General features: G+C 33.5%; 1 protein-coding gene across 1 annotated transcript in view; it reads right to left on the bottom strand.

The window, feature by feature from the left end:
- Positions 1-22,370, bottom strand: part of Arfgef1 (ADP ribosylation factor guanine nucleotide exchange factor 1) — a 119,223-nt gene that overhangs the window by 10,314 nt on the left and 86,539 nt on the right. Inside the window, 12 exon segments of the mRNA XM_047547485.1 lie at positions 982-1,114; positions 4,005-4,077; positions 6,103-6,241; positions 6,322-6,457; positions 7,355-7,484; positions 9,091-9,221; positions 10,056-10,216; positions 11,202-11,374; positions 11,508-11,659; positions 12,007-12,176; positions 12,271-12,311; positions 17,194-17,284. Coding sequence (XP_047403441.1) covers positions 982-1,114; positions 4,005-4,077; positions 6,103-6,241; positions 6,322-6,457; positions 7,355-7,484; positions 9,091-9,221; positions 10,056-10,216; positions 11,202-11,374; positions 11,508-11,659; positions 12,007-12,176; positions 12,271-12,311; positions 17,194-17,284 — 1,530 coding nt within the window.

Here is a 22,370-nt window from a genome sequence, read left to right as displayed (position 1 = left end):
AACATGTATCAGCATGTTGATGAATGCACAACCAAATATGGTTACCTACATATACACATACAGTGGATTATTACTCAGTAATAAAAAGCAATGTGTTACTGATTCATAGCACAATAAAAAAAAACATTATGTTAAGTGAAAAAAAGCAGACACAAAAGGTCAAACATTGTAGGATTCCATTTATATGAAATATACAGAACAACCCATAAGTGGACAACAGAATGGTAGCTACCAGGGACTGGGGAAGGAGAGACTAGATAGTGGCTGCACAGTGATCATGGTTTCTTTTTTGGGGTAAAAGAATGTTTTAGAACTAGACAGGGGAGGCTCTTGCTCAACATACTGAATGTACTCAATGTCACTGAATTGTTTAAAATAGTTGTTGGTATGTGAATTTAACCTCAGTTTTTAAAAGTACTTAAAGCTGTCCTGTTCCCTTCTAAGGAGGTGACAGTCTTCCCTGAGGCGTTATTTTCCTGCAGCAAATGAAACTGAACCAATTTAGTAAAAGTGAAGGATTTTCCCCCTGAAGGAGTTTCCCCCATTTTGGGGAAAAAGGTGAGAGGACTAAAGGTGGCCCTTGGCTTCCTATGTAGATACGTGGAGTGGGCAACAGTGTGGCAAGGCTTGATCCTTAGAACTGGGTATTCCTGCCTAGAGACTGGGGGTTCCTCACTAAGTGCCCTGACAGATGGGTAGGAAGTGGCAATGTTGGACCCTACCTGTGTAGACAGAAAATAGGTCTGATATATGGAGGAGATATAGAAGGAAAACCCATGTTCTCAATAGAAACATTAGCCAAATGTATTGTGGAAAAAACTGATACTGCAAGTATAAGTCTGGTTCTTGGACAAGAGAATTTATCTGTCAGTGATGTATGTACAAGTTAGGGTGGGTACAGTAAAGAAATGACTATTCGATTAGAGCATTATCCATCTATATAGAAGACATAGCTTATTTTTACTAAGAGAAATAACTCACTTGCTGTAGATTTAATTTTGCTGACTTCTTCATTCACAGTGGTGACAGAAACCAATGGTGCTTGCTGTCTATTATCTGCAGATCTTGGTTGAATAGAATCATGTATATCTACAGATTTCTGTGATATTGTATCCTAATAAATAAGAAAAAAATCATTAAGCATGCTGAAAGGATGAAAATATTTTCTATTACACTGTTGTAAAAAAATCATATTGTGTATATAGACCAATATATATTATTTTACAGTGATAGGGTATTATTTTTTTACCTCTAATTTAAAAGAGTACTCGTTAAGTGCACAGCAAGAAAATTCATCTGAGAATGAAAGTGAAAAAAAAGCACCACCATTTATTGGCAAAACTGAAGCAGTATAGAGGAGTATACAAGGAAAAGACAGTAAAAGAAGAGGTGGATATCAGAAGTGGTGGCAGTAGCAACAATGAGCAGCTCAGGAGACCAGAAGCAGCACTTGGAGGAGTCTGTGAGCCCTGTACTCACCACTCTGGATCCTGGATCAGGCACAGACACTGTGTGGCTTTACATTACCTGATTTAATCCTCATCAGGAGTCTTACTTTACCCAGAGGGTGAGTGACTTACTGAAGGACACAGAACTAGACCCATGAGGAGTCAAGATTTTGTTTGGACAAACAGCAAAGCCCACACTACAAATTCTATACTGTACAGTAGTAGGAGCAAACCAAAAATGAGTGCAAGTTCATTTTAGGCTTGCAACTAGATGTCCTAAGAAGTGGTGGGATCTGTGATGAATAAATAGCTTCGCCAGATCAGCCACAGAGCAATGTGGGTCCTGTATACCAGTTGACATTGTTCCCAAGAGAAATTCAAAATGCTATTTTTCTGTGAAATCTAAGTTTAGCTGTTGATAATTTGTTAAGAAATTTAAAAGCTATGGGGAACAAATCAAGTCAATGGGCATTACTTTGCTATATTATGGTCTCCTGGGCTTAACACTCAAAGGTATTAGTAGAAATCTGAATAAGGGCTATCAATTAGATAATAGTATTGTTTCAATGATTGATAATCACACTCTGGTTATGTAAGACATCTTTTTTCCCCCATCAAGGAAAAAGAATCTAAAAGTTTTAGTATTAAGAGGCATTGTATTTGCAAATTACTTTCAAAGAATTTAGTAAAATGTGGGGGGAGGTAGAGGAATGAGGAAAAAAAAGGATGAAATGATAAAAGCAAATGAGGTAAAATGATAAGGTGGAAAAACAGTGGAATGATTAGTTCTGTCAACTTGGCTAGGATGTAGTACCAAGTACTATATACTTACTTAAGACAAATACCTAAGCCAAATAATTCAATTAAAAACTAATTCGGGTATTGTTTTGAAGGTATTTTATAGACATGGTTAATATTCATAATCAATTGATTTAAGTAAAGGAGATTATTCTCAATAAATCTGGAAGGGCCTCATTTCAAAGAGTAAAACATATTTTCTTGAATTAGAAAAATATCCTGCCTGTGGACAGCAACTTCAAATCCTATTTGAGTTTCCAACCTGCTGACCTGTCCCATAAATTTCCCCTGACCTCTATGTTGTTTCTCTGTTAGAATGATAAAGATTGATACCATGAAGTGGGGAGCTGTTATAACAAATATGTAATAATGGGGAAGTGGCTTTGGAATTGGAGAATGGGAAAGGCTCAAAGAGTTCTGAGGAATATAATAGAAAAAGCAGAGACTTCCTTTAGGAGACTGTTGGTGGAAATACAAACATTAATGGCAATTCTAGTGAAGATTCAGAAGAAAGAGAAATGCCCAGTAGAGAAAGTTTCTTCTATCTTTCAATATACATGGTCAAGAATAGGATATTTACATAAATATCAAAGTTAACAGGTACTTCTTAAGAGGTATCAGAAGGAAATCAGGAACATGTTACTAGAAACTGATGGAAAGGTAACCCTTGTAATAAAGTGGAAGAAAACCTGGCTGAGGGCTGAGGTTATGGCTCACTGGTAGAACACTTGCCTAGTATGTACTGGGTTTGATTCTCAGCACTGCATATAAATAAATAAAAATAAAGATCCATCAACAACAACAACAATAACAACAAAAATATATATATAAATAAAAGTTGGCTGAATTGTGTTGTACTGTGGGGTGGAAAGCAGAATTTACAAAACTGACTAAAGATATTTAACTGAGATTTCTAAGTAGTGCTAAAGGTGTGGCCTTGTTTTTCCTTGCTGCTTATAAGTAAAATGCAACAAGAACGAGGTAAACTGAGTAAAGAACTGTTAAATAAAAAGGTATTGGTACTATATCAGGAAATGGGCTGACAGAACTACTTGGCTGTAAATATGTGCTAACTGAAAGAAAAAGGAGGAATGGTTCAGAGAGCAGAGCTATAGGCACAGAGTAAAAGAGCCATGAGAAATGCCAAGCAGCCACAAGGAGCTAAAAGAGGCAAAGAAGATTATCCCTTTCTAGACTTCCGAGGAAATGTGGTGGTAACCCTGCTGATTTTGGACCTCTGGTCATTAGAACTTAAGCAACCATGTTTGTGGTAATTTCTTACAGCAGCCTTAGAAAACCAACACCCTGGATAAAGGGTATATTGAAAATCCTTGTATGGTTTCTGCAACTTTCCTATAAGGTAAAATTTTATCCAAATACAAATGTTACATAAAATAAGATCCAATAATATCTTCTAGTTGGCATGAAAATCCCTATGTAATCTGGTACCTGCCATTCACAGTTCTTGAAACCATTTTATCCTATGTTTTATATTAAAAAATAATTTTTATAAGTTATATATATTATATATATTATGTGTGCCTTTCTATGGCACTTTGGAGTTAAACTGTAAGTTTATAATAGGAAATTTAACCTGACAGCAAATTCATACCTCTTTCTAGAACTGAGAGAAAACAATTTCTTTTATAAATTACCCAAGTTCAGGTATGTTGGCATAGCAGTAGGAACAGCCTAGGACACTCATGTATAAGAATTTTACCCAAGGTAAAAAGGTACTTATCATAAATAATTACTTACCAACTGTTTTTCACTCACAGGAGATGGAGGTGGGGGAGCAGTTTCTCCCGAAGTAGGACGCCAGGTTAGAAGCCTTTGAAATAACAAAATCACAACAATCACTGAGAGGGTATGCCACATTTTGAAATAGACATGTAAGTGTCATGAGACTATATTATATATTCTACCCTTGATTACTGTTAAAAGCAATTTGCTGAAAGACATCTATTAAAAAGTTTATATTATGTATTTCCAGAAAGTAGTTAAGTAGCATCTAATTAGTAGAATCTAATATATTTAGAGGAATAATCTGGTTATCAATTTTATAGTAAAATACACTTTCTGAGAAGTTTTAAGAACTTTTCTGAGTATTAACATCTTTAAATATTTTTCCAGGCAAGAATTAGAAAACTTTGAGACTTTTCAAAAAAATTCATAGACTTAAAAATAAAAAAATTCATAGGACTCATCAGAGTCTATTTAAAAAAATACATAAAAATACATAAAGCAACATTTGGCCCAAAGGATAAATTAAGTTGCCAACCTCATATTAGGTGTTTAAAATAGAAACATGATTAAGGGCCAAGTTCTTGTTTCTGAGGAGCTTGTGGGGAAAGGGTAGACAGATAGCAAACAGAACACTTTAGTTCAATATGGAATGTGCTGAAGCATATTTTCTATTAAGATATGCTTATTAGATGCTACTTAATGTCACATATATACACATATAGATATAGGTGTACATGTAGTCTTGAGTATGTAACTTATTACAATAGAAGTAATTCTTATAAAAAAGAATGGAGAGGGGCTAGAGATTTAGCTCAATGATAGAGCTTTTGCCTTGAATGCACAAGGCCCTGAATTTGATTCCTAGCACTGCACATACATAAAAATAAAAATGCAATTAAAAAAGAATACACAGTCTAGTTAGGTTCTGTAAAGATCTCATAGTGACAACTGTAAAGCAAGAATTCATATTACCTTTGACATCAGGTCATAGATAAACTGACAGACGTGCATCATTTTTCAGTTATTCATATTGCTCCAACAAAAAAGTACTCCAGAAAAAAAAGAAAAATTATCCAACATCTGGAAATAGGTGAAAGAACCTACTGTGTGCCCATTCAGTGTTATTCTACCTAGGAACTGCTTTTTTAGGAATGCAATTCTTCTGTTTGACTTCCTATTCACTACTGATCATGATATTTACAAGGGAATTATAAGACTGCAAACATAGTGATTTCAAGAAAGTTTATGAAGCTTAAAAATTTGAACTAACTACTAATTTTCACATATGGTTTCAAATCAGTAAATATCCATATGTCTACTTAATAAGATATTTCAAAAAAATCTATCTACAGATTTAAAAATTATAAATACAAGGTAAAACTACCTACAGACTAGACATATCCAAGGTTGAGCTGGGCAGTAAGTTCTAGTCAGTCTTACAAATAACCCAGGTGCTAAATAGCCACACTCTCAATTTTTTCCCCTCATCACCCCATCAATAAAAACTATCTCATTATAATTCAATTCCAAACATATCCTTTTTAGAAAGATGGCAACTTATTATAAAATAAAATATTCAGAAAGATTTACTTTGGATAATAAATCTACAGCAACTGAAACACATGCTGAGGAGGTTTCCTTCCTTTGAATTAAAAATTACCACTTGTTGGGATGTGTACAAATAAAATCTTTTAAAAAGTCAGTGGAGTCATTCCATTATGACCCAAGCTTTTGATTCATAAAGAGTTCAATTCAGCTGGGAACAGTGGCACATGCCTATAATTTCAGTAACTCCAGCAACTCAGGAGGCGGAGGTGGGAGAACAGTGAGTTCAAAGTCAGCCTCAGCAACTTAGTCTCTGTCTCAAAGTAAAAAGAGCTGGGGATGTGGCTCAATGCTTAAATGCCCCTGGATATTTTATCCCCAGCAACTCCTCCCTAAAAAATTCACATATTTCTATGTGAATCTGACTTATAAAAAATCTGAATTCATGTAACACTGAGCATGATTACAGGATTTTCATTATGTAAGTCACTAGTCACTATCATACTTTTAAACCCTGCTAACTATAAACTCATATACAAATACAAAGTTGTAATAATTCTCTTACGCATGTGGGATTGTGGTTTTGAAGATATCCAGTGTGCAGTTACAAGTTTTATCCCATATTTCTAGTGTAAATTTTTCACCGTTCAGAATAACCACATTCTCTAAGCAATTTGTACCAGATCGTGCTAACTGTTCATTGTCTAGAAAAGAAAAGAACAATTCATTTATATATTACCAGGTTCACATGTAACACTGTTTCACACAGATGGCACAGACCTACCTTGCTGCACACACCAGTATAGCTGGGCAAAAATATCATCCAAAAGTACATCACTGAGCACTTCTAAATATTGGGTGAATACATCACAGATTGCATAAAGTGCATGATTGCAAGTTGTTGTCATCCACTCAGCTTTCTGAAGAAAAAAGTCATTAAATTAAGGTCATACCATTCATCGACTACAAGCATTAAAAGAGAAATGTGTTTGCATATTTAAAACATGAGACTGTCAGTGCTCTCCTTTCAGGTCACTTAAATTCCTCTAAAACACTGAACTCATCTCAACTTAATATCTATCTATTTATTTATATGAAATAACTTTGCTATTTTTTGCACTGCTTTGTTAGAAAACTATCACTGACAGTGTCTTGATATTAACATCATGACTTTTGAGAGTTTTATAGCTGGCCTTGCTCTGGGGTATGTCAGAACAAGGAAATAAAGAAAAGAATTTATGCAAGTGGCATTAGCAGGTTTAAAAAACTGACTTTCCTGAAGTATAGTTACTTCAAAACACCATAAAAGTTAAAAAGGTTTATACAAAATAAGTATAAGGAATTTCCTTCTCTCCAAAAATATAAAGGATAATTGCAAAAGTTTGCATTTAATAATGCTATATTAGACAAAATGGAAAAATTTGAAGCTATCTTTCTATACTGCCTAAAATGTATACTATAACTGGTTTATAAAAAAGTACATTGAAATAAATACAACAAACTTTACTCAATTCAGACTAAGAAGTCACAATATAATACTAAAGAAAGTTATTGGTATTTTATATTTGTAATACCAAAATGTGGAAAAGAAACAAAGTTTAATAGAAAAAATGAAAACAAAAAAAAAAATTATCTCACTTATATTTCCAAGTAGTGTTGTTTATAAAGACATATTAATTATTTCTCATTATTTACAGAAAAATTTTCTAGAAATTCTTCTCTGTATAATGTATTTAAATTGAACCTCTAAAATGTACTGAAAATATTAAGAAACTTTTAACTTCAATAGGCTGAATGAAGATTTTGTGTTCTCTTACCTCTGTCTGCTGTTCTGGCAATTTCATATTGTCAAAGATTCTGAAAACGATTCTAAATAAATCCTGCCACCAGTGTTTTTCATAAGTGTGGCCGTATGTTTTCATTATTTCAAACATTACTGTTAAACCCCTAAAATGACAAAACATTATTAGGAAAGCTATAATACAAAAAAGCACCCCCTTCCTAAGATAGTTTTCACAATTCACAAAACTACTAAAATCAGAAAGTTTAAAACTGGTCTTTAACACATGATATTGGATTTTAAGAAATTAAGTTGTAAAACAACAGGTTTCCTTAGGAAATATCACTCAGGAAAAAAACTTGAAAGGCCCTGGATGTACATTTCTTTATTTTGTATTACTTCCGCCCTCCCTACTCACCATCCCATAGCACTTGAAACTTACCTTTCTTAAAATAAAACATTAAAAAACATTTGATTTTTCCCCTCTATATGCTACTCTTTGCTGGCAAAATTTAGGCATTCTTTTAATTTAGAAATGGTTTTTGTTTCCAAAAATGTGATGGTCAGCCAGAACAAAATTTCTCTTTGAAAGGTTCCATAAGGACTGGTACAGTCTAGCTTACTTGCTGCTATGCTTGCTATCCCTGACCTAGAACACATTTGGTACATAGTAGGTTCTCAATAAATATTTGTTACGTGAATGTGTAAAATGACATTATGTGTGTTCAGTCCTACAGCAAATTTACAACAGTCTATCTGATCCCTATGACACCTACTGTGTAATATATGCAGTGGTACACACTGTAATAAGATACTCTGGGAAAGACACAATCTTCCACAGGAGAGCCTTGTGAGAGTTCTGACCCTGGATACCAGACCTATAGTTCCCTTCTCATACTCTAACAAGACTCCTTTGTTTCCATCAGCTGAGTTTGAAGTTCATTTCCTTCCATTCAAGGTAAATGGATGCTACCATCTTCCATGACTTAGGTGGATAAGAAGACGTACGCAATGTTGGTTTTTTCCCCAGGCTCCAAAATAAACACAGAAATCAACAGTCTCCAAGAATTTTTTCTGCTTATATTTTTAAAAACTTGTATTTTTAAAAGATATAATATTTTATAGTAGCTGGCATAGGAAAAAAGAATATCTAGGATTCTAGGTTGGTTATTTAATCCAAAATCTACAGAACTGTGGGAGAATCAAATGAGAACGCATGTAGAAGTTCTTAATAATTATGGATTTTGGATTATTTATTTCCTAAGACTATGTTATAAATAAAGCTATAAAAATGAAAAGCTTAACCTTGATGAGTATGGCTCTGATGTAGGGGAAGAAGGAGAGATGCATTTTTTATTGAATTTCTATCATTGATGTGGTATAATTTTGAACTATCTTTATAATTTCTTTAAAAATCCCATAAAGATACATGTACAAATAAGAATAATTCTTCCTAAAAAAAAGGGCAAGATAACTAAAAGGGATTTTGTTTAACAGAAGTTGTACTCGTGATGGGCTTGAAGATTTGTTGAGATATTAGGACATGAAAGTTGGCCATTTCAATTTAGCAGTCAAAAGTACAGGGTGAGGAAAAACTATACTTACATAACACATTTTAAAATCATGTTAATACATTTTGCTAATATATAACTTTAAAATCTGTCTAATAATTACTATATTTGAAAAAACATAACTGTGAACATGTATTCACAAAAGAAAGGTTAAAGTCAAACTAAATCCTTCAAAACTTGAATTTCAAATACTGATTGTTACCTGGTTCTTACATCTAATTTGCATCTATTGATGATACAGGATAATTCAAAGAGAATTGGGAACCATCCTCTCACCCACACCCTGTCTTCAGGTGCCACATTCATATCATCACTTGTATATTCCTTGAAAGCCTTCAATAAGAAAGGTAGGATTATTAAAGGCAAAACAAAATACTTTTATATTCAGTACATTATTTCTCAAGAAAAAAATTTAAATGCTCTACCAATCAAAAGTGAACAATTTAACAAACAATAATTAATTTAAAAAATGAAGACTATAATTGTCTACAAAGAACACTGGACTAAAATCCAAAAATTGGCTTTACCTTCAACTGTCAGTAGTTCTCTGCATTATTAGCCTGGCTAATTTAGTTCCCATTTTTATCATTTAAATAATTATGATAACACACAGCTACATTAGCCATATTGGGAAGGTGTGAAGGTTAAATGCATTGATATAAACAGTACTAAGCACTCCAAAGGTGCAAGTTTGTATGCTGTAAAATCTTATTGCCAAATCTATGAAGTATCATTTCTTTTTGCTTACAAAGATTGACTCAGATATGCAAGTTAACTCTGGCAGCCAGATTATCAATTCAACCTTTGATTAAGAGATAAGTCTATATTTATTCAGTCAGTTAACTTTAATGCTGCAGGACATACGCAGACAACCAGCACACTGGCACATTTTAAAACTCCTCTGTGTTCCCTTATCTACAGAAGGCATAACACTACCTGACCCATAAAGTTGTTATAAAGATTAAACAAGTGAATACATATGAAAGAAAAATATGACACCTGCTATAATGGTAAATAACTACTAATCTTCATAGCTTGGAATCAAGCTCAGACTGTTTTTGGGTTCACTGAAAAATAAATGCTTCATATATCCTCAAATTCCCAAATTAAGATTTCTAATTAGAAGTAAGTACTCAGGAAAATTTTGTTTACCAAATGATGCTATACCTGAGGTCTATCAGACACATATTTTGCACAATGGCGAATAAGTCGAATCGCTTCCATACTTGTGTCTGGGAAAGCTGCATTGCATGCAAATTCAGATAAACACTTTACTGCATCCTGGAAAGAATCAATGGTGGCTGGAAAGTGTTTTTCAAATACAAGGGCTAAAAGAGAGAAAAAATAAACCAAGATGACTATAATTTTTCAATCATTTCTAAGTGTTCCCAATATACATCAACCTCTAAATGTAATACAAACTTCTTATGTTGGTTTTGATATCCAACAAATATGGGATTCAAGTCTGTCCTCAGTAGGGAGGCAATGAAACATGTCCATTTTGATTACACTATAAGCATGGCACCTAATGAAGTGACTGGAACACAGATGTACTGAATCAATTTTGTTGAATAAATATGCCAAAGTAACTACTCTCTGCTTCTTGACCTATAAAATAGAGATAATACCTTACAGGATAGTTATTAAGCACTACATAAAATATTGTAAGTTAAAAGCTTTAGAATAATACTTAATTCAAACAAACACTTGAATAAATGATAGCTAACAATATAATGACTCTTGATGTTGACGATGGTTATCGTTATCATCTTCTATTCAGGCTTAACTTATATCCTTAGTATTTCAGTACCCCCGAAAGTCAAAGGAGGTTGTACAATGTAGTAAACAAAAAGAAGGCTCCATCGGTTACTAGTTCTATGACCTTAGGCAAATTACTTAACCCCTCTGCACCTGAGTTTCCTAATCTATTTTAGAAAAGGAGTGGGGATAAAGATATGCAAAGTTTGTTTTTTTTTTTTAATATTTTTGTTTTAGTTGTAGGTGGATACAATGCCTTTATTTTTAGGTGGTGCTGAGGATTGAACCCAGGTTCTCATGCATGCTAGGTAAGTGCTCTACCACTGAGCTACAACCCCAGTCCTCGAAGAGTTTTGAAGATTAAAGAAAATACATGGAAAGTGTTTGCAGCAAACTCTTAATCAGTGTTCAGTATAAAAATGAACTATTTGTTTACTCTGGTTCTGTAGGCAAAATATGGTAAACATAAAGCCTTTAATCTTAACTGTACTGGAATTACTATCTGAATACATTAGGCTTTTTTTCTTTCTTGAACACAGTTAAAAGAATACTCACTGACAATGTGCCCTGTTGTTTGAAATGCAAGTTCCACTATGCTTTCATCTTGATCAGATGCAGCTAGATGAAATACAGAGAATATGTTCTTCCATCCAGACCGAATATTAGCAGCTTGAGAATTAACCATCTGTGCTATACACCGTACAACCATATCTCGAATTGTTGGAGACCTAAAATATGAACATAATTGCTTGCATAGGCATATGGATAAATTCACGAGTCCCTCCCCGCTTCTATTTTTTAACCCTATTGTAGAAAATCAAAAGGTTTTTCTGGTATTAAGCAATTCGACAAACATAATACCTGTTCCGTTTCATTATATGTTCAAAAGGTCTTAAGAAATCCTTCTGAAATCTGAAATTTGCAAGCTCCCCTTTCTCTAAAAACTTCATTGACAATTGCCTCAAAGAGTCTACTGCAAAAATAGCTACATCTTCATTAGGATTGCAGCCAACCTGTAATGGCAACAAAAAAGCAAAATGCTAATGTAAGTGGTAAAATCTATACTTCTTTTTCCTTTATTTGCCTTAGAAAAAGTACAAAATTAGCAGCAAAGGTAGGTAAATCCTAAGTCTCCATAAAGGCACTAGGTATGGTAAAAAATATTTAACAGGAAAAACAGATATTTTAACTAAATTCTTAAAACCTTGAGTAATCACTTCTAAAAAAAGAACAGAACTCAGAGGGTTTTCTGAACTTAATTACAAAAAGTAACAGGCAACTGCTTGTAAGGAAAATAGTCTCAATTTTAAACAAAGAGAAATATTACAAATGTAAACAAATGCTGTAATTATTCAAATACCTTATTAAAATGATCTCCAATAACTTCCCAAATCCGAGACCACTGCAATCTTATTCTTCCCATGTTGTAGTATGATATTTCTACTATTTTTTGTAGACTAAACATTCTCGGATGTGTAGTGGAAAGTAGTTCATCCATAGACACAGCACAGAGCCAACGGACAAAATCCACTATAACAAAAATACATATACATTTTTTAAACTCAACTTAAAAAATTTTTAGCTAAAAGTCATGTTTGTAAATAGAACAAATATATATACTTACCAATAGCATTTCCATCTAGCCTTGTAGACCCTGTGAATATTCTGGGGAAAATAAAATATGTTTTAAAAATTTATAAAGTTTTACTCCTGTTATGTCAATTCAAAAGTTAAGTGGCTTGAGGTATTAGCCATTTTATCTGTTTTAGGGGAAAACAAATCAGGTAGTCAAATGAACATTTTTTCATCATATAGTTTAGTAACAATAGCAGTTTAAATGTTTTTCCCTCCTATCTCCAAATGTATCCAATGTTACTAGAGTAAATACATATAGTTGTAATTTTATTAATTTACAAATATCATATGTATGTGAGGAGATTCTAAGAAAAATAAAAATATTAATTTGTAAAACCAACGAACTAGTACACTATGAAATGAAGACTTTTTCATTTTACCTGATTTACCTACTAGCATTAATCAAGTTCTTAAAAAAAAAAATGCTGGGTATGGTGGTGCCCACCAACTATCCTACTTACTTAGGAGGCTAAGGCAGGAGGATCCCAAATTTGAAGCTAGCCTCAGCAACTTAGTGAGACTGTCTTAAAATAAAAGGGTCTGGGTATGTGGCTCAGTGATAGAGTGCCCCTAGGTTCAATCCCCAGTACTGGGGGAAAGAAAAAAAAAAAAAAAATATATATATATATATATAAAAATATATTGACACATATATATACACTTTATTGCTATAATATACATTTGATTATGGTTAGAAGTGATTTGATATAAACCTGCAAAAATCTTAGTTTAAGCAAGTGGCTTGCTTAGTCACTTCTTTAGGACACTGATAGACTATCCTGCCTGGCTTTGCCCAGTTTTCTTTGCTGACTTTTTTTTCATAAAAAATTTCAGCATAAACATATTAGTCTTTTTTCTTTCTAAAATCTGTCTTCTTCCCCATATTCTGAGTTTGTAAGCAAGGATTTAATGTGACTAAACCTTCACGGGTTGGATAATATTCCTCAATTTAAAAATGCACACAATATAATTTGCATGATAAAAAGGATACTTTAAAGGCAGAAACAGGTCAAATACTAAGCTTAAAAATAATGGTAATCATAAAAACCACCAATAACAAGGTGGATACTATTCTAGTGCTATATATAACACACATATATACTCATTTAATAAACAAAAATACCCTGTGAAGTATTATAGCCCCAATTTTGTAAACATAGAAACCGAGACAAAAGGATATTAAATAACTTCCCCAAAGTCACAGAACTAGTAAATGCTAGAGTCATCATTCAAACCAGGACAGGCGAACTCTAGAGTCTACCCTCTTAACCACTTCTGTACACAGCCTCATACTTACCTGAACAAAACATGAATTAAATATTTTAAACGTATTCTGGTTTTTACTTACTACTACAATCTGAATGTTCTCACATATTATGATCTTTTAACCTCAATGTCCTTGAATGTTTGTCTGTGTATCCAGGTAATAAGTAACAAAAACAAGGCAGGAAACTCAAAAGCTGAGCTCCTGTGAAAGGAATGTCTTAAGATAGTCTATATTCTTTTCAGTAGAATGAACCAGTAATTCAAAAACCTGGCAGAAAAAACAACATAGGGGGAAAATCAAGAGTAAACAGGTCCCACTTAATCCAGTGGTTGGAATGAACTCAGAAATTTAAAATATATAAAGCCTACAACATTCTCACATGAGCAAAAATGAAAACTGCCAGACTAAACTATACAGCTGTAGTCAGCTGATTTCTCTCCAACTACAGGTATTCCCAGGGAAGGCAAAGGCTATAAACAAACCACGTCACAGACTCAAAATTAAATAGTAAAGAAGAAATGACAGGAAAAGACACAAAAGAAACAAGAAGGGATTTACTTTTAACTGAAAGGAAAGCAAATGGCAAAGTGTAGAAGAGACAGAACAGAAGCAGAGATGGAGATTATAGGCAACCACAGGGAAAGGAAGCAACAAACTCTGAAGGTGGTGAAATGGTGGAGAACAGGGCAAGGACAGAAAACTACCATCAGCAGACAAGTAAGTTCTGTATACTTGGGGTGATGGTGGAAGGTAGGGGAACATGCATCCTGGGTAGGGTCATTCAAATTCCTACTCACTTTGGTAGCATCTGAGGGGTCACTCTATTTCTAGCAATGTTCCACTAAAGTTAAGCCATGTGGGAGGGCACAGCAGTCTGCGGAGGCATTTAAAGTTAAGCCTTAATATACTAAGGCAGGAAAACACAGCTAGGTTTCGCAAAATCAGTCTATGAAATGGAAAGTCAAAAGGACAAAAGTATAAAAGTCTTCCTTGCTAATATTAAAAGAAATGCCCTAAAAAGCAAGAGGAGGGGGAAAAAACTGATAAGCGGACTACTTTATCCATATCATAATACCAATTCCCCTGCCCTCTGGATAAAATGGTTGGCAAGATTACCATACCTGTAAAAAGGTTTTTCACAGTGAAATATGAGAGGTAACATTTACTTTTTTTGACTTAACTGAAAGATATTTATGAGCAAACTCAGTTGCAATGTGCTGCACATATTTTCTAATAGGTGAGACAAAGTATGAGGTGTGTCAGTGTAAGGCTAGATCTGGTATGTTTAAAAAAAAAAACAATAATAAAAACAAAAACTCTGGTGCTAAGTAACATTTTTAGCCTTTTAGAAGTAAATCATTTTTGCATAAAATCTATCCCCTATACAATTTGTAATACTTATGAAATAGGTCCAGTCTAACAGTACTTAGAAAATTCTATCCTAGCAAATGCAGGAGGATCAGGTACTAGATTAAAATGTCTATTAGTTTCCTTAAAAAAAAAATTTTTTTTTTGCAATGGTGGGGATTGAACTCAGGGCTTCGTGCATGCTAGCAAGTGCTCTACCATTAGATTTCTCATACAAAAATAGAAAGTTAGAAAATTTTATCATCTTAAAAGTTTTCATGGAATCATATTTTTCAGTTGGTTAAGAATACTAGAAGATGCAGTTTTACATGCTGGGCATTTCAAAATCTGAAGTATTCCATAATCTATAAAGAATTAAACATAGAAGAATTTTTATTTTTTCTTGTTTAGTTCCTATATGTGTGATAACAGATTACAGTATTCAGAACAAGCCTAAGAGGACAGGAAAAAAGACTTTGCTGGACAAGTACAGAACTCTCCTGGATGATGTCTGACAATATTCTCACTACTGTCTTGACTACCAGGGTTATCTCAATGAGTCAGTTTATGGGCTATAGTTGGAATACAGCATGAAAATACAACACATTCAGAAAGAAAATCAGAACAAATTTAATGAGAAAGGGAAATACAGAAGAATATAAATACTACACTAAATCAAAGAGATAACTTTTAATGTTTTCACTCTCAGTTAAAATTTAAATATTAAGATTTTATATAAAATGGGACATTAGAATTGTCTTTGCAGAAGTATCTAGTGATGACACGCTTGAGGTGACAAAGTACAAAGAGAATTGTGCAAAGTTTTCCCTGAAATAACATACATTCTTAAAAGAGATGTGTAATTTGCTCAAATGAGTGTCACGTCCTTATATAACAGAACAGTGGATAGTAGGACAAATTAAAATGAGGTATGGTCATATGAAGAATAATAAAGAAAAAGAAGGAGAAGGTAAAAATGTTAAATCTTGCCCAAGCCAGAATCTTATAATGCCTAAACAGTCTCTCATAAAGACAGTAAAGATGATTTTCTAGAAGGCAAGAAAATCATTGGAAGATAGCCTGATAGCAGAAGGGCAGCTATTACACAACTCTGAAGTTGTACACAAAGGCAGAAAGGCAGAGAAGAGTGCAGAAAGGTAAATGAAAGGCTGCCTGATGGGCAGGTTCCACCCCTCGAAATTCTCTGTGAGTGAAAGAATAAAAGTTATCACAATAATCAAGATAAGAATGGCCTGGTTATTGCCAAGTTATTTAAGTGTCTTCTGTCCCAGTTTTCTCATTTATAAATTGAGGAATCAATTTATACTCATTTCATGACGTTAGTAAAAGGATTAAGTGAAGTAATACATGTGGCAAGCCTTCATGATATATAGTAGGCATGATACAATCTTTCTTCAACCTTCACAAGAAAAAGATGAATGATCCTTCTCTCCTAAAAACAAGACAAGACAAGACAAGACAAGACAAGACAAGACAAGACAAGACAAAACAAAACAAAACAAAAAACCAGAAAAGCAAATGCATGTTAAGAATTCTTTTCAAGGAAAAAGTTTCAGGAAGTGATTTCAAGGTCAGTAACTACTGGATACCCTAGAGTAAAAGGTTTTATCTAAAGAAAATAATGAGTTGGCATCAGCCTTCAAAGATTATATAGTTATGAAAGTTTCCAACACAAAGGGTTAAAAAAATTAAATTTTGTTATTATAAAATGATGATTTTCAATTTGGGGGACACTGATCTGGGAAAAGCTCATCCTCAAAAGAATATGGTTTTACATGTTGGGTATTTTAAAATCAGAAGTATTCCATAGTAAAATAAAGCATAGTATGTGTTTTCTTCAAGAAAACAAGCTAAAATGGGGAATACCTAACAGTGTACATGCTATGTAAATTCTGAAGTCCTTTCCAAATAAGTTTATGAAAATTTCCAATAAAACCCTTTCATCTTTATCCATACTTCAGTTTTACATGAGGTACCCAGAAAGGTAATAATGTTTTCTATAAAAAGATATAAAATATTTATGTTCTTTTTCATCAAGTTTACCATATCTCTAATGCCCATTAGTACCTATTATAACTTAAATTTTCATACCATTTTACCTTCTTCCCATCTAGTATATGAACTTCATTATCTAAATCATGGCATGTCATAATATAATCTTGTTTATTTTAGTAAAATTATTTTGGCAATCACTTTTTTTTAATGAGCAAAATATATCTAAATGCTACAAAATTGAAATAGTACTCATCTGCAAAGGGAAGAAAATGAATATCTTACCTATCTACAGCAACAACAACACTTTGAGAACTGGTTTCTCCAATGGATTCCTGAATACTTGCTATCTGCTTCCAGTCCACATTTCCTCCCACTAGCACAAATAAAAGAGAGTTGTTTCAGTTTGAAAATAATTATTTCAGTGGAAGAATACACTTATAGTTCTAAAACACATTTCTAAAATTAATTATTTTTTCAATGAAAGTAAGACTTTGGGTGAACAATTCTTTTGGCAGCAGTGACATATTTCAAGGGCAAATATGCTTAGTGAGGTCTACAAAGTAGTATATAAGACACAATTGTAAGGCACAAACAGCAAAGATCACACCAATTAGGGGCACTGTAAATTTAGATCACAAAATTAATTCCAGTTCCAGTGACACCTTCTGTGGATGATTCCAATTCCATATAATTAAAGTTTTCCTGTCATTTAATCTCCAACCTGATTCTTGCTAGAAATTCTACCTATATTTCTTTCTCTTATTCAAAAGAATCATTTATCTTTATCCCCAAAAGTGGTCCTAAATGTTGGACAGTGAAATAATATCCCCAGTTTTCAAATCTTAACCATAAAGTTATCTTTGATATCCTTCCCCTCCCTCCATCATCAGTGTTCAACTAGTCACTAACCTTTCTTTTGATTTGTTTTAATTACTGTCTGTCTGTCTCCATTACTAAGCAGAGGACCTTTGTAATCTCAGTACTGGATTATTGAACAGTATCAGAATTACCTTGCTACTGTTGATTATTTCCCTCTTCAGTCTCTCCTTCATTCCTGCCAGATTAATACTTCTGAATTATTACCTTTATTTACTATTATTTACAGTATAAAGTATAAACTGTAGCCTAGTAATTATTAAGGCACTTCCTCTTCAATATTTTAACCAATATGTGTCTCTAAATATGTGTCATGCTGTCTCTCAACCATCAAAAACTCAATTTGAGTTCTCAATGAAGGATTCCTCTTTGTTATACTTATATGGCTCTGAACTAAGCAATTACTTAATAAGCATACTCCAATCAGAATTATTTCCAGTTTCATGCAAGTTATTTTAGGTATATCAATGTTGCCTTATCACACAGATAAGTTCCCTAAAGGTTAACAATCAAGTCATAAACTTTTTTGGTACCCTCCTACCTTATTCAATATTAAATTCAAAGCAGGTGCTTGACAAACACTTGTTGATACAACTGACCAAACACTCAATAGATGCTCTTCTGAATGCAAACACAGCAGATAAAATGTCATTTAAATCATATAAGAAGTCATTTAAATCAGATGAAATCAAATTCTATAATAGGAACTGAACAGTGTGAAAAAGATAAATCACACTCTTCATGGAGTTAATTTACTAGGAGAGACAGGCAAGTTTACAACAAACTTTAATATAATTTAATGATTACTTCCTGGCTGAAATGAACTACAAGTAAGTTTGTTTAAAAATAAGAACTGATTTTGACAGGGAAAAGGAGCACATGGGGTGTTGGCTACGGAAAGTTTCCTCATATGATGAAATACTGATTCAAGGTACAGACCTAGAAGGATGACCACGTGGAAAAGCAGAAAGAAAAAAAAAAAAAAAAAGAAAAAGAAAATTAGAATGGGTAACTATATAATGAAATGCAAGCATGTAAGCCCACATCATGTTTCACCATAGTTGGCTGTAGTCCCAACAACGAATTTGGCAGGTGAGAAGGAAGAAAAAGGTAGATGATGAAGTTGTAAAGACAGAATGTGAAGAGTTTTGACTATTACATTTAATGTACTACTTTTGAGAACATTAGACCTCTTATAAGACTGACAAACTTCAATATATTTTCCAAAAAATAACTCCAGTAGTTTTTAGAGAACACTGAGATGGGAAGTGATATTGGAATCAGGGAGACAAATTAAGAGTTTTTTTGTATGACACAAGAAAGCAAAGATGAGAGTCTGAAGTAAGTGACAGAGAATTGGAGTAGTAGGGAAACAGTGTTAAGGAACGCTAGAAGAACACATAACATGTTATAGGAATATGAGGAAAAATCTACAAAAGAAAATCATGCCAATCATCACATAACCTGCTTTGTGTATCAAATGAAATGTCCTTTCTAGAGCTTTCTATACTTTTTATATTTAATACAATATATAATTATTATTAAAACTAGTTAAACAAATTAAAGGATACATAAATGACTAGGAATTCAAAGCATTCATTTCACAAATATGTGAAGGTTTTCCAAATAATTGCATGACAGTATTATAGTCAAACAGTTCTAGTTTTACCAAGCAAATTACTCAAACCTATTTAGGCTAAGTAGTGAAGATGTATGTGCTGTGAGTATTGTCTAAACACTTATAAGATTAAGCCATTGCATTTTCAAATATTAACGTACCTTTAAAAACCAGAATGAATATGATTCAAATTTTAAAATTAAGCCAGGCACAGTGGTACCTACTTATAATCCCAGCTACCTGGGAGGTTAAGGCAGGAGGATCAGAAGTTTGAGGCTAGCCTCTGCAGTAAACCTGCCTCAAAATAAAAAAAAAAAAGTTTTGGGGATATAGCACAGTGGGATAGCACCCCTGGGTTCAATCCCCAGTACAGGAAAATAAGTTTTTAAAATTATATATGCTATGTATTCTTAAAAGTGGTAAGCTTCAAGTTTCCAAAAAGTGAAGACTTTCATCACAGTTGGAAAAATATATACAGTCAGTGCTCCATATCCATGGGTTACAACATCTATGGATTCAACCAACTGTGGACTGAAATATTTGCAGGGGTGCCAGGCACAGTGGGAATACTGCCTGTAATCCCAGCAACTTAGAAAGCTTAAGGAGGAGGAACTTAAATTTAAGGCTAGCTTCAGCAACTTAATGAGACCTTCTTTCAAAATAAAAAATAAAAAGGACTTGGGGATGTAGACCAGCAGTTAAAAAAAGAAAGAAAAATATTTGGGGGAAAAATTATATCTGTAACTGAACAGATATGGACATTTTGTTGTTCTTCTTATTCCCTAAGAAATATAGTATAACTATTCACAAAAGCCTTAGGTATTGTGAGTAATCTAGAGATGATTTAAGGTATACATGTGGATGTGCATAGGTTATATGAAAATACTACACTATTTTATATAAAGGACTTGAGTGTCTATGTATTTTGGTATGCTCAGGGGAACCAATCCCAAATGGATACTGAAAGACTGTATTCAATTCTGTCAACTTGATTACATGGATACTGGTGCATGGATACTGTTGTTAAAGGAGAATATTAGTTTTCAACTGACTCGATTACAATGCATCATCTTCTGGCTTAAATTCTCACAATACCACCTGGTTTAGAAAAGCAACTACTGTCAAAGAAGGTGGGCACAGAGGGATGGGGTAGAGATCTGCCACATGAGCTGGATGATAACCAATGAAGATAGCCTAAAGAGTGGACTCTGTCCAATGTGGGCCAAGTCAACAGGCTAGTTCCCCTCCAGGGTATAACTAAAAAATGAGAGCACAATGAACTAGAGGTGAGTGGAAAATGGATCAGACTAAACAGAAAAGTATATAGTATAAGAGAAAGCATAAAGTATGAGAGAGTAACTGGTCTTTGGAGTGGTCCTAAAGCCTTAACTGTTTTTTCATTTCTAATTCTGAAATGTATCTTTCCATAAATTCCCTTTTTCTGAAAGGAGAAGACAAGTCTTCTCATATCCTTGTAATGCAAGTTACACAACACCACCATGAACAAATTAATTTTAACTCGTTTCAAGTATAATAGAAAACATTATTAACATATATCATTATTTGTCTATTAAAACTTTTAGAAGATTAAAATATTCTACCAGTGTTTTATTTTACAGTAACCTAATTCCATAGTCCTACTTACCAAAACTGAGCATTAGCAATGAACACTTAGAATTATTGTGGCCTTCTCATACTCCCTATGCAAAGCTATTCAATCAGTGCACAATCACTTCCCTTGCTTGTAAATAGTTTTCATTGTCCTTTATGCTACCTCATGAAGTAATTACAGTTCTAATGTTTAAAGTTGGACTTTCAGGTTATGTTAAGTTACTATGTGGGTGCTCAGGCAATTCCAAATCCTGCTGCTGGATCACCTAGGAATCAGGTAGGAACCTTAAACCTCCCAGACCTCATACTACCTAGCTTCTATGGTATCAATGAGAGACAAACTGCACTGTTAATTGATGCAGTAGGATTAGCACCAGGAACTAATTCTTCTCAGTCCATTTAAAGCACATGGTCCTGGTATTTACTTCTTCCCCTATGGATCCTTTTCCAGGTTTGAAATCTTCTTAGATTGCCTAAGAACTTATCCTGCTAGCAGCAACAGAGAAATTGCTAAAAGATAAAAAATGTCCAGAAATGTAAAGTTACAGTGCAAAGCCTTAAAAGGCAAACATTCCTGGATCATAAGCATATTCCTTATTGTTCTCTTTAAATCATGCCTCTATATTCTTATCTGGAAGTAGAGTGGGGAGGATGGACAGTTTCCAAAAGTGTCTAACAGCCCAACAATCGTGCTAAATCCATTCATATATATTCATATTTAATCTTAACAATCTTATGAGTGGATATTTAGTTTACAAAAGTGGAAACCCAACCTGAGAGACAGTTAAAGTAACATCACGTTTAATCAGATAGCAATTCAGAATTCAAACCCAGAAATACAGTACTCAGGGCCAAAGGTTAAACTTTGTTTCTTCCCTAGTGGAATTTCTTCCATTTATGACTAAAAGGGTATTGTCTTTAATTTTTCTGCTCTGTTTTTGCTATTAATTTCTTTTGTTCTATTGGGTTAAATCTGCAAGTTCTTGGCCATACTGAATAGTAGGGGAACCTTAGGTAAAGGTTCTATACAGGCAGATAAGTTTGGGTAGGCCTGCATAGGGTCTTTAAAAGCTTATGAATGTGAATACTTCCTTCAGTTGTCCCACCTATCTATTATCTTATACTACCTTTCACACAGATAATTTAACTGTACCTTTCTCCCAGGTCCAAGTAGGAGACTGAAATTAAGGGTCATTTATTTAATTGCAAACCAGATCAGGCCAAAAAGACTTAGCTTCCTGCTTAGTCACCTTGCATAAGACTAGATGAAGGGTATTTTATTTAATTTCTCTAATTATATCTCATTGCTACAATAAAGTGATTTATAATAAACAGCTTAAAAATAATTTTTGAT

The sequence above is a fragment of the Sciurus carolinensis genome, chromosome 1, assembly GCF_902686445.1.
Source record: "Sciurus carolinensis chromosome 1, mSciCar1.2, whole genome shotgun sequence".
Lineage (NCBI taxonomy): Eukaryota > Metazoa > Chordata > Mammalia > Rodentia > Sciuridae > Sciurus > Sciurus carolinensis.
The sequence above is the reverse complement of the archived record's forward strand: the minus strand, read 5'-3'. Positions and strand labels throughout refer to the sequence as shown.